We start from the raw sequence: 13496 nt of genomic DNA, 5'->3' as shown, positions 1-13496 counted from the left end.
TTCTATTGACATTTGTGTCAAAATAAAATATATGTTTGAATTCTTCATCCTTACTTCCACTCCTTATGCGTTTTATTTATCTGTTCTTCTTTTGAATTATGTGCACTTATCGATTACTTTTGTCTGTGACGTCATGTTGCTGTCCATTAGGATTGCCTATGTGTTTATTATAATTAAACCATTTATTGAATTTATTTATTCATTATACTTTATTATGCTTATTTTAATTTTGAGGTGACAGTAGAACGTCGATTAAAATCTATGATACATACAGGTCTACGCGTCTTCTATAGGGATCAACAAAATAGCCACTGTCCCTGCTGCAATCCCGGAAGTGATGATTTTTGTCCTCGTGAATCAGCTGATCAGGAAACTCGCTGAATGTTGCAAACACGATGTGTTGACCACAAGCAGCTAAAATCACATTTTAACAATGGTCTGTTTAAAAGCGGAAGCACAGGAGGATGACAGTGATCTCTAGCACTATCTTTTACGGATTAAACTGAGCTAACTTTGGTTTGTTTTTGCAGTAGGCAGGACTGAATAGCTACACCAGTGGACATCAGGTAGGTTGCTGGACATAGTGGTTGATGGTGGTTGAAATTTGTTGCATTTTCATCAAGTCGATATGGTTAGAATTATGGGGTGTTTTTTCCCCTTTCTACCTTCCTTAAATTAGTATTGTGCTGCATGATTTGAATGTGCTTATTGCCATCGAGATGAGACGTGTATATATTTGAACAAACTCCCAGCTTTGTTGTTGTCGATGAAATCTAATTTGGGGAGTCGACCTTTACACATGTAAGTTAGTTAGCTCATTTCTGTTGAATATCTTATCTGCTCCTGGAGTCCTGTCTGTGCACTGATAGAGCCTCTCTTTGTGCTTGAAAGTCAATTACGTTCATAAACACTGCACTTCTCACACTGCAGCTGCTGCACCAGGCACAGAAATTATTGCTGACTACTTTTTCAATTATTGACACATTCTGGAAGATTACAAACGCATTTCTTTTAAACATTGCGACTGTGTAGTTTTGAAGAAAGCACCACACTGTATTCAATATCTTAAGTTCTTTGTAATCCTGAGTTATTGAGTTTTAAAAACTGGTATATGTAGGTTTGAAAAACACAACACTCTTACTATAGTGGTTCTCAATCATCCATGAGGCCAAGGCCCACTAAGGGTCCTCAGCAAACTTCTAAGATGGCTTAAAATTATTTAAATGGGTTAATTTAAAATAGCACGAGGCGGACAGTAGTGAAGTATTTTTACTTTCTATTCAAGTACATTTATATTGTAAGTACATTCCAAAGCATTATATTGTATTTAACTTAATAATGCTTAATACAAATTCTAAAAATTAGGATGCATAACATTGAATTAACCTTTAAATTGGAAATGAACCTGAAATTCAATCAGTCAAATCTTGTCAGTCATTGTAACCACCCACTTACATGTTTAAACTGATGCAGACATCTGTGTGTGTATGACTGCTAATATGGTCCATGAGTCCATTCTTCGTACCTCGCTTAAAAGGGTAAATCACCCAAAAATAAAAATTCTGTCATTAATTACTCACCCCCATGTCTTCCAAACCCGTAAAACCATCGTTAATTTTTAAAACACAAATTAAGATATTTTTGATAAAATCCGAGAGCTTTCTGAACCATCCATAGGAACTTTCAAGGCCCAGAAAAGTTGTAAAGACATCGTTAAAATAGTCCACGTGACTACTGTGATTCAACCTTAATGTTATGAAGCGATGACAATACTTTTTGTGCACAAAAAAATTATAATAACTGCAGCAGTCATGGACCTGATGAATTTCTGGACCTTTATAAGGAAACAGCCAAGCGACCAAAAATACATAAGTTATTATAGATAAATGAAATGTACTGTTTGTTACATGATTCCCAATTATTTCACAGTTTCTAGTATTTGTAAAGGCTTTACATTTTTATTTCAATGTTGTAATAGGCAATTAATTTACCTGTGTAGCCGATTTCATGACAGCATTAATTAAAGTTTCTTAAGGGTCAAGAACATTTTTCTAATGGTACAGCAGACAGCATTTTTTTAATAAGTTATCTGCATCTCCTGTGCTGAATCAAGCCACTCCAATAATAAGTGTCATCTTTCAAATGAATGCATGGCTTAGACTAAATGTACATCATGTATGTAAGACTCCAATAAAATTATTAGGTAATTATTCCCTCATGAATAAATCTCTCAGTAAGTAAAACTGGCTGTGTCTATATTATGATAGACTACACAACATTATATTATTTTCAAATTAATTTTTTTAATCTCTTTGTGTGTAAACGCTTCTCTGTGTCTTTCAGTTCAACATTTTTCAGTGAAGCAACAGCATGGATCCCTTGGGAGCTCGTTCCCAGTTTGTGGATGTCCAGAGCCTCCACACGTGGGACCAGCTTCAGGGAGTCCAAGATGAGGTGGATGGAGAAAACCACTTAAGGGAGGAGGAAAACAAGCTAACAAATCATGTCAACTCCTTAACGTCCCCTTTCCCCTCCAGACAAGACATCAACAGCAAGATTGTCCTATTGTAGGTGTTATTTACACTGCTATTGATATTCCCCAGACCTTCTACTTTTCCTGGATTATACACAAACTTCTGTGGTTATTTAAGCATAAAACGCTTAATAGTTTTTTTGGCTATAATTCCAGCCTTTGCCCTAAAAGCATAAGCATCAAATTTGCCTATAAATCTCTTTTCTTTTGCTGTCTTAGTTTAATGTTTGAATCATTTAGACCTAAACCATTTTATTTCTCTGCAGTCTCTTTGTATCAGTTATTTGCACCAGATCTTTACTTATTTTAGTCATTCCCTCGTGCACACAAATCCCCCTTATAGCTCAGTCACATGCAACCATCTGAGAAGTCCTTCTTGCTGTGCTTTCTGACCGATATAGCTGTGTCAGGGCAGGATCAAATTCATAGTTTCTCTTTTTCAGAAAGGGGAAATTTATTGCATGTAACTTCTCTATGAAGTCTATTTCAGAAAACCAGTCCTTCTGGAAGTTCAGGCAGGAAAATAATTCAACAGTGCACATTGTTTTGTGCTTGCAGGATTTGTTCATAGTGACTATCCTTTCATTCATCGGAATTCCATGCAACTGCAAAACATTATTTTGAAAAATGGCACAATAATATTAACACTTAATAATGTTTAAAAAAAAAAAAAAAGATATGTTATTTATCAGTGTTGCTAGTATTATTTATATACCATTTTAGTATTTATTAATATTTTATTATTTTTATATTTTCAGTTTTAGTAATTTTGTTATGAGCATTTGTCATTTATAATTTAAGTTTAAGTGTATTTAATATTCATAATATTAATTTAATTCCAGCTTTATTTCTGTAACAAAAATGATTTTAATGGTTTTAGTTTACAAATAACAATGTTGTTTATATGCTATATTTGTACTCAAAGATTTTTTATACCTTATAGGATTGTCTGGATATTCTGTATGTGATATGTTGGGTTATATCATTCCCTCATTTTACAGTAATGGAGATGTGGCGCTTTTAAACTGCACTGCAATCGTCAATACAAGCAATGAGACCCTAACGGACAAGAACCCCATTTCAGACAGTATTCACAGATATGCTGGACCTGAACTACGGGATGAACTACTCAAACTGAAAGGTAGGGGGTGCTACTGCGCTAGCAGATGAGGGACTTTCACTTGTATCTAGTTATGATCTTAAACTTTCTAATATAATTAATTGTATTTGTTCTGGTGCAGATCTTATCTCATTATTTTGTAGGAGTTTAAATTATATGGCTGTGCTAATATTTTTTCAGGATGTCGGACCGGTGAGGCAAAAATGACAGAGGGTTTCAACTTGGCTGCACGTTTTATCGTTCACACAGTTGGCCCCAAATATAAAGCCAAGTATCGGACAGCTGCAGAGAGTTCTCTATACAGCTGTTACAGAAACGTCATGCAGCTTGCCAAGTAAGCTGGATCATTGCAACAAATTTTGTGAGACAAATGTCAAATGTCAGTCTGCTCACACAGACTGGATAATCTAGAATGATTATAATAAGTAAATATGCTTAGTCATCTATCTGTCAGTCACTTTCTAAGATTATATCAGACATTTAAAACTATAGTCAAACTGTCATTTTAGGATGAATTTATCTGGTACCATTTCCAGTGGCACCAAGGCATTTATTAAAATAACTTTCACATACCTGATAATTATCAATAATTATGATGTAAAGAAGAATAAACCTCACCCTTGGGCCTTGATTAAAGATAAACGCCATTCATCTATTTATTTGGGAATGAATGTGTGTGTGTGTGTGTGTGTGTGTGTGTGTGTGTGTGTGTGTGTGTGTGTGTGTGTGTGTGTGTGTGTGTGTGTGTGTGTGTGTGTGTGTGTGTGTGTGTGTGTGTGTGTGTGTGTGTGTGTGTCAAGTCAACAGAAGGTGTTGAATACAGTAATGCTTGATTATGCAAACGGCATGTCATCAAAGACACTGCTGTCTGCTACTATATGGAAAACACTGTTTTACTGACTGACTGACTTCTGTAAAACATGTATCATTGAAGTAAATAAAACGTATTTTTGTGTGAATGTTCATTGTGTTTATGTCGCAGGGAACATGCCATGGTGTCTGTGGGTTTGTGTGTGGTCAGCACGGTCAAAAGGGCATATCCACTGGAGGACGCCACACATATAGCTTTAAGTAATTTACTTTTACTTCTCTTGTGTTATATAAAGTAAGTGCATCACATGTGAGGCCAGTCCTTTCTAAATAAATTCAGAGGGATCTCATCAGAATGTGTTTCCCCCACATTTATGTTTCCAGGGACTGTTCGTAGATTTCTGGAGAACCATGGTGAGAACCTTGAGACGGTGGTGTTTGCTGTTTCGGATGTTGAGGAGGTGTGTGCCGTTTCATTTTCACTGTTACGCAACAGACTCCATCCTTTAAATCTCAACTGTGCTCTCTCATTTGATTATGAAATTCTCGTAATAAAGGCCAACTTTTGTTGTTTTTGTGGGTGAGACTGCTGTTAGCTGAGTGTAAACTACAGCATTATGCAGTAGAGATTCACGTGTTCCTCCTAAAAAAGTTTTTGTATCAAGTGCCTGCTTGTTTAGTACGTGTATGTATGATTGATTGACCCTGGATGTGTTTATAATTGATTCTGTTTTCCAGCCAGTGTACAGGAAGTTGATGCCGTTGTATTACCCACGCTCAAAGAAAGAGGAGAGAATCAGTCTTCCTCTCCTCCCTGCCGACATTGGCAATTCTGAGGGGGAGCCTGTGGTCCCAGAGAGACAGATCCGCATTGCTGAAAAGCCTGGAAATCTAGAGGGTGAGCTCAAATAATTGTTCAAAGTTGAATCTTTTCATATCTTTCAGGTAGATACGCTACCCTTCAAAAGTTTCAGGTTGGTGTCTCTTCGGCTCACCAAGGCTGCATATATTTGATCAAAAGTAATAATGTGATTTACGATTTAAAGTAACTTTTTAATGCATTCTTGCTGAATAAAACTATTTATTTCATTAAAGAAAAAAAATCTTACTGACCCAAACTTTTAAATGGTAGTGTATACCACCTTCAGATGACCTAACAACCAGTAGGAATAAATGTTTGCCAAAACGTTTGGAGAGCATTCATCTGAGGGACATGCATTTCTCAGAAACAATATAATGTGTAATATAAAGAAGATTTTAGCTGTTGCAGAGAAGCATCTGCAGTAATATATTTGATTTAAAGCATGGAAAAACAATTGTCTCCCAATAATGTGATAGATTAATGATTATGAACAGCATGTAGCAGATCTAGAGCTGTTAAATGAGCCATTTTTTCCTCCCTGGCCATTCATCTCGTTCGACACAAGTGCTCTGACTATAGCAGACTCTTCCAGCTCTCAGATAGGCCCAGTGTGGACACAGCTACAGTCAAGTGTGTGCGTGTATAGGCACCAATGTTAACATGCCTATATGAGAATTAGTGTATGTTTGGATTACTTGCTTGCCATAGCACTCGGAGCACATGTGTATATTTATTTGTTAGTGGGAGATTAAACTTGTATATTTGTTGGATTGCCATTATTTCAAGCCTAGATCATGTGGACTGTGAGCCAGCTGTGTTAAGGTGATCAAGTCTCACTAGAGCTGTTGGTCCAACTCAAACAGGCCAGATAAGCCAAGTCCCATGTAAATAAACTCTGCACTGTCCTGCCTGTCTTAGAATGCTTTAAACCAGGACATGGAAAGGCAGCCCAAGGTCTTGTTACCAACTGAACTATTAAATAAGCTCTTTCCAAGTTAAGGTCATTCAATAATTTGCTTTATCAGTCTCTCTTCTGGATGTTTGCTTGAGCTATTTGGAATCCCAACAAGTTCTAATCTGAACAAACACTATCGCTTAACCAAATTTACCTCTGCATACTGAAATGGCACATCAGCTTCCAGACTTCCTTGTTAATATGACTCTTTAAGTGTGTACCTTCTGTGCCACTAGTGTCATCAAAAGGAATTTATGAAAATGTATGAGTATTTCAAAGTGCCTTTGCTCAGCTAGACATGAAGTCCAACGCTAAACTCGCACCATTGGTTGAGCCAATGCTTCAGGCTGGTTGGGTTGCTCAAACAAACAGAAATATAACAATGTTTTTAAAGGTCCACACTATTCATTTACAAAACCATTATTTTTGTATAATGACTGTTTTTCCAGACAGTCAACCTACAAAGCTGTGTTAGTTTAATGTCTCTTGCATCACTCCACATTCTCTTCCTTCGCACATACCATTTTTTAAAAATGTGTACATTTTAGATAAATAGCCTTATAATACACCCATCAGGCATAACATTATGACTTTATGATTATGAAAGGTGTCAGAATACACAGTGCATCTCAGTTTGTTGCGTATGGGGCTGCATAGCCACAGACCAGTCAGGGTGCCCATGTTGACCCCTGTCCACTGCCGAATGTGCCATCAGTGGGCATCAGAACTGGACCACGGAGCAATGGAAGAAGGTGGCCTGTTCTGATGAATCACGTTTTCTTCTACATCCCGTGGATGGCCTGGTGTGTGTGAGACGCTTACCTGGGGAACACATGGCATCAGGATGCACTATGGGAAGAAGGCAAGCCGGCGGACGCAGTGTTCTGCTTTGGGCAATGTTCTGAAACCTTGGGTCCTGCCATCCATGTGGATTTTACATTGACACATACCACCTACCTAAGCATTGTTGCAGAGCATGGGTGCTTCTCAATATCCCTCCTCGTTTCCTCGCTTCTCCATCCTCCATCCTATGACCCGGAAACCGACCGAGCTCAGCCATCTTGTAGGACATCTCAATTCTCTAATTGCACCGCGAAGGAGGCGAGGATCGAGGAGTGAGGATGCTTCCTGAGGTGTCATGAGCGAGGATACACGGGTGTATCCTTTGCGGAAGTGTTTTATCGACTAAACGTGACAAACGTATAAATTCTCCTCCCCCTTCACATCTTGCCACAGTTTATTCATTATTATTATTATTATGTTTACATGTACAAGACACAAATGTATGTCAAATAACAACAACTGACAGTTGCAGAATTATATCAAAGCACAAACAAACTGTCATACTATACAACAAATAAAAAGTAGTTAATAACTGGGAATAATTAGTTGTTATTAATAACTGGTAATAGTAAATAAAATATGGACAAATGTGGTATTGTGTAGGGGTTGAAACTATTACAATATAAATAGTTATCTCTAATGTTCAAGAATCCCGACGTGCAAACAAAATCCAGCGGTGTTGACAACGCTTTGAAGTAACGCTAAAGGGAGCGAGGATATATCATTTCACTTGATTCAATTCCTCCATCCTCATGTCTTTTCTTTGCATCCTTCCCTCGCATCCTAAAGGGGTGGAGCTAAGACGTGAGGAAAGGAGGCGAGGAAAGGAAACGAGGATGCACAAATAAGAATTGAGAAGCACCCCATGTTCACCCTTTCATGGAAACGGTATTCCTTGGTGACTGTGTATAAAAAGGGGTATGATGCTTAGTCAGCTGGTCATTATAGCAAAATAAATCCCACATGGTGATCAGGACCCTGACCCATAGATTAAGCCCCTTACTCGACATACTTGAGAATAGAATCCAACAAGGTTCAGTGGTGGGCCCTTTCTAAAGCAGATGATGTGCAGTACAGCTACTAAACTTTGTCACATCTGTTTTATTATGATTTATTTTCTAAATGTCCTGTTACTTATTATTTCTATCTTGGGTTGGACCAAACCCCTGCTGAGTTTTTAAAAAAAAATTTTTATGAGGATATGAAGTGTTTGTTCCTATACAGTGTTTCTGAAAGACATTAAAGGACACATTTTTAATGTTCGTAACCCACCCTTTCTCTGATCTGGCTGATCTCTTCAAACTCTTGTCCTCATACATGCCCTTTCAGCATTGTGATGCAGGTCTGCTTGTCATTCTTAGAGTAATATTAAAGACAGCAGGTGACTTGGCCTTCACTAATGCAGCCCAGCTCTTATGGATTAGTCTATGAAGCCATGTAGAGGTCTCAAAGCATGCCTCAAACCACACACTTGCCTAATCTGCTTTCTCCAGGTTTTCTTTTTCTGCCAGGTTCCCTTAATGCTCATTTAATTTTTCCTGTCTTTACGCTTTGTATAAAAGCTGTGCTGTATACCATGAAGCAGTGATGGTAATGCCATGGTATTCATTGCTTTCTTCATTTACCATGGTATTACACTGTAGTCCAATTCTCTTTAAAAAAACGTATTTTTCATCTTCCTTTCCTTAGTGCTATTGATACACTCACCTAAAGGATTAATAGGAACACCATACTAATACTGTGTTTGACCCCCTTTCGCCTTCAGAACTGCCTTAATTCTACGTGGCATTGATTCAACAAGGTGCTGAAAGCATTCTTTAGAAATGTTGGCCCATATTGATAGGATAGCATCTTGCAGATTTGTGGGATGCACATCCAGGGCACGAAGCTCCCGTTCCACCACATCCCAAAGATGCTCTATTGGGTTGAGATCTGGTTACTGTGGGGGCTATTTTAGTACAGAAGAAAACCAATTTGAAATGATTCAAGCTTTGTGACATGGTGCATTATCCTGCTGGAAGTAGCCATCAGAGGATAGGTACATGGTGGTCATAAAGGGATGGATATGGTCAGAAACAATGCTCAGGTAGGCTGTGGCATTTAAACGATGCCCAATTGGCACTAAGGGGCCTAAAGTGTGCCAAGATAACATCCCACCATTACACCACCACCACCAGCCTGCACAGTGGTAACAAGGCATGATGGATCCATGTTCTCATTCTGTTTACGTCAAATTCTGACTCTACCATCTGAATATCTCAACAGAAATCGAGACTCATCAGACCAGGCAACATTTTTCCAGTCTTCAACTGTCCAATTTTGGTGAGCTTGTGCAAATTGTAGCCTCTTTTTCCTATTTGTAGTGGAGATGAGTTGTACCCGGTGAGGTCTTCTGCTGTTGTAGCCCATCCGCCTCAAGGTTGTGCGTGTTGTGGCTTCACAAATGCTTTGCTGCATACCTCGGTTGTAACGAGTGGTTATTTCAGTCAAAGTCGCTCTTCTATCAGCTTGAATCAGTCGGCCCATTCTCCTCTGACCTCTAGCATCAACAAGGCATTTTCGCCCACAGGACTGCCGCATACTGGATGTTTTTTCCTTTTCACACCATTCTTTGTAAACCCTAGAAATGGTTGTGCGTGAAAATCCCAGTAACTGAGCAGATTGTGAAATACTCAGACCGGCCCGTCTGGCACCAACAACCATGCCACGCTCAAAATTGCTTAACCCTTAATCGTCCCTCAAGTAGGGTTTACGTTTATAATCAGATAGACCCCAGACTTTTACGGAGCGATTGCATAAGGAAATATAATTTTTTTACATGGAAAACTATATATAATTTTTTTTATTTACTTCTCAACTATACATTTATGCTGTGTTTTTGTGGGTATTTGGTAGTTTTTTACCTATTTACTGCACAAATACTTAACTATATCTTAAATTGGCTCTTTAAAATTTATTTTTTTATGAAAAAATCACTTGAATGATGCTCTTAAATATAAATCGTTTTTGGACATTGCTCTGTGTTAGGGATAGAATACCGCCATCTGTAGGTTTGTGGAAAAACTTTAGGAATTATAGTTAAAGAGAAAGAGTGCAATTACCACATTATCCAATAGAGGTCCATAGGGGAGTTATGCAAAAGTTAAGCTGCCTTTAATCTTTCTTTTATTTGCCCTTTTCCCTCTCTTTCTCATGATTGTTCCATTTTGCATTTGTGCTCTAGTATTTGTCCTTCATTTATGTATGGAATTTTTTCAGATTTATGCCAGTTTTGTTGATTTTATTTGCCAGTTTCTATAAAAATGCTCTCTGTTGCAGTCACACACATTTGTGTGCGTGTGTGCATGAGACAGAAAGTTCGTTCCACTTTGTGTTTATGCTCTAGGACCAGATCTTGATATAAATGTAGACATTTTCAGATTTATACTGGATTTAGTTGATTTTTTTTTACAAATAAAGTGAAAAAAAGCATTTTTTTACATTTTCCCATTCATTGCCAAAATCCAAAAAAATGCTCCAGACACCTGTGTGTGTGTGTGTGTGTGTGTGTGTGTGTGTGTGTGTGTGTGTGTGTGTGTGTGTGTGTGTGTGTGTGTGTGTGTGTGTGTGTGTGTGTGTGTGTGTGTGTGTGTGTGTGTGTGTGTGTGTGTGTGTGTGTGTGTGTGTGTGTGTGTGTGTGTGTGTGTGTGTGTGTGTGTGAGTGAACATGCTTGTTCCATATTGCATTTGTGCTCTAGTATTAGTACTTCATTTATGTATGAAAATCTTTCAGATTTATGCCAGTTTTGTTGATTTTATTTGCCAATTTCAATAAAAAATACTCTCTGTTGCAGTCACACACGTGTGTGTGTGTGTGTATGTGTGTGTGTATGAGATAGAAAGTTCGTTCTACTTTGTGTTTATGCTCTAGGACCAGACCTTGATATAAATGTGGAAATTTTCAGATTTATACTGGATTTAGTTTATTTTTTTTGACAAAAAAAGTGAAAAAAATGTATTTTAAAAATGTAAAAATGTAAAGTGGTAAATTTTTTTTTTACACACCTTTAGAACAACCAAATCAAGCCCATATTTTTTGTGCATGTTTAGATAGATTATTTAGGAAAAGTCACAGTCTCATGGCCCTGAGATGAAGGGAACACTTTTAAAAAATGGAGGAAAAGTCCATTGGGGTCAGCTGGACCCCAAGGGACGATTAAGGGTTAAATCACCTTTCTTTCCCATTCTGACATTCAGTTTGGAGTTCAGGAGATTGTCTTGACCAGGACCACACCCCTAAATGTATTGAAGCAACTGCCATGTGATTGGTTGGTTAGATAATTTCATTAATGAGAAATTGAACAGGTGTTCCTAATAATCCTTTAGGTGAGTGTATATTTATATTTAATTGTTTACAATTTTCAATTATTGATTAGATCATTGTCTGTCACAAAGTTTAATTTCACATTGTGGTGAAGTGCTCCTGATATCCAAATAAATTTCAGCTTGAAGCCAAAGTCCATATTAGGGTGAGCAAGCAAGCATTGGTGCTCTCTGTTCAGTGAGGCAGATCATAAAAGGACCATATGTTGCATTACAAAAACAGAATCTCATTCTTTGCTTCAACATGCTGTAATGATTCTGGCCAAAGATAATCTTCAGGAGACATCTGTGTCTAATTTAGTCCTGATGATGTCTCACCGTAGGTTTGTTAGCAGCTGACTGTTTGGCTGTGATCCTCTTATTTACCTCTACCATTCTGTTAAAAGGTTTTTCAATTCTGGCTAAAGAAACGTGGACTGACCTGTACCATGAGGTTGAGCTGAGGAAATGAGAAAAGTTTGTTGTTGTTCAGACTGGACTTTCTTTTCATGTCTGTTCAGTTATGGCTAAGGTTGGCCCATAATAGAGATTTGGCATACACATGTAAACAAGAATAACAGATGAGGATTATTTGTACATTTTGCCTGGCTGTACATCACACACACCACTGGCTTTCCCAGCTCTAATTGAGGGTGAGAGGCCATGTCTGGTGGAATGTACCACATTGTATTGTTCATTGAACCTGGTAATGTTCTCTTTTTTTTTTAAACTGTTTATCACACCAAATGCATTTATGCTTCAGCAAACTTTTATGGCGCATTGGTTTTGATTTGCTTGTAATATCTAGAACTTTGTGTAGTGCACGAATACATGCTAATAAGTTCATAATACTGATATAAATCTAATTTCTGCAGATGACTCCGGGGATGATTCACTAGAATCCGACCTGGGGCTGGTAGGAAGTCATGCGTTTGCTCGTATGGAAGGGGATGTGGATAAGCAGCGTAAACTAATCCTTCAGGGCCAAATTTCGGAAGCAGCCCAGCAGAAGCAGCACCAAAGGAAGTAAGATGTCTTATTGTCGCATTATAATGTTGCCTTTTACAACTACCGCATTTAACGATACCCCTTACTTACCACATTAGTTTCTGTCAAAATACTGTAATTACTGACAGTCATGTACAATTCTTGTAAATTAATGTGATACCTCCTTTAAAAAAAAAATTGCAGGGCTGGGTTGTATAACGTGTTAAACATTTTAGATTAATTTTTTATTTGAATGAAGGAGAAAAAAACTGGATAAACCTGATATAAAATTACTCAAAATGGTCGTACTACCCACCCCTAGTAAGAAGCTTTTAAAAGCCTTCCTGTTGTTATGTTTAAATACGTTTTTTAATCGTTCACCACAGTTTTGCTGTACTACCTACGGTGACACTTTGGTTATAATGGCAAATGTTTGAGACCCTGGAAGCTTGGCAGAACCAACAGCATCCTTAAACTGTCAGCCATGTTTCATTAGAGATGCATTTATACTAGAGAGCTATATACTCATCTGTTTGTTATTTGTACATTACTGAAAATTACCTGTGACATCTTCGTTTTCGCTGTCTTTCTTTACAGCTATAACCGCTGGCTTTGCAGAGCTCGTGCAGAGGACCTCTCAGACATAGCAGCGTTAAAAGCACTATATCAGACCGGTCAGTCTTTGATTGTCTTTTATGTATTTTAATAATGTGTGTTTTAATTGTAAAGCTGTCAATTTAACAATAACTTTAGTACAGTTAATCAAAAAAATAGCTTTGATAAATTAACTCATTTAAACATGCCCTGTGACCTATACGTACATTTCATAATAAAGGATTTTCCCAAAAATAATTTTTACTTACACAGAGTCTTAAAATAAAACAGTTAGTTAATTGGAAGATCAGTTAATTTGATTATAATATTTAATCATTTTACAGGCCTAGTTCATGTATGTCGTGTTATTGTAATAGTATGATATGGTCTAATGTTTGGTCACATGTTCACTTGTTCTCTTTGTGTTGCTGTCTCTCTGTATATCTTTATG

At 37.6% G+C, this 13496-nt stretch overlaps 1 protein-coding gene across 1 annotated transcript in view; it reads left to right on the top strand.

Annotated features, from left to right (window-relative positions):
- Positions 1-328: 328 nt before the first annotated feature.
- gdap2 (ganglioside induced differentiation associated protein 2) overlaps positions 329-13496 on the top strand; it is a 28859-nt gene continuing 15691 nt past the window's right edge. The window contains exons 1-10 of the mRNA XM_079822384.1: positions 329-436; positions 531-566; positions 2344-2567; positions 3535-3674; positions 3834-3987; positions 4636-4724; positions 4848-4924; positions 5202-5361; positions 12340-12490; positions 13049-13125. Of these exons, the coding sequence (XP_079678510.1) occupies positions 2371-2567; positions 3535-3674; positions 3834-3987; positions 4636-4724; positions 4848-4924; positions 5202-5361; positions 12340-12490; positions 13049-13125 (1045 nt within the window). The 5' untranslated portion in view covers positions 329-436; positions 531-566; positions 2344-2370. The remainder of the gene's footprint in view (positions 437-530; positions 567-2343; positions 2568-3534; positions 3675-3833; positions 3988-4635; positions 4725-4847; positions 4925-5201; positions 5362-12339; positions 12491-13048; positions 13126-13496) is intronic.

Source organism: Gobio gobio (assembly GCF_949357685.1).
Source record: "Gobio gobio genome assembly, chromosome: 7".
In the NCBI taxonomy this organism is placed as follows: Eukaryota; Metazoa; Chordata; class Actinopteri; order Cypriniformes; family Gobionidae; genus Gobio; species Gobio gobio.
Note: the sequence above shows the minus strand (reverse complement) of the source record. Positions and strands in the feature narration are given on the sequence as shown.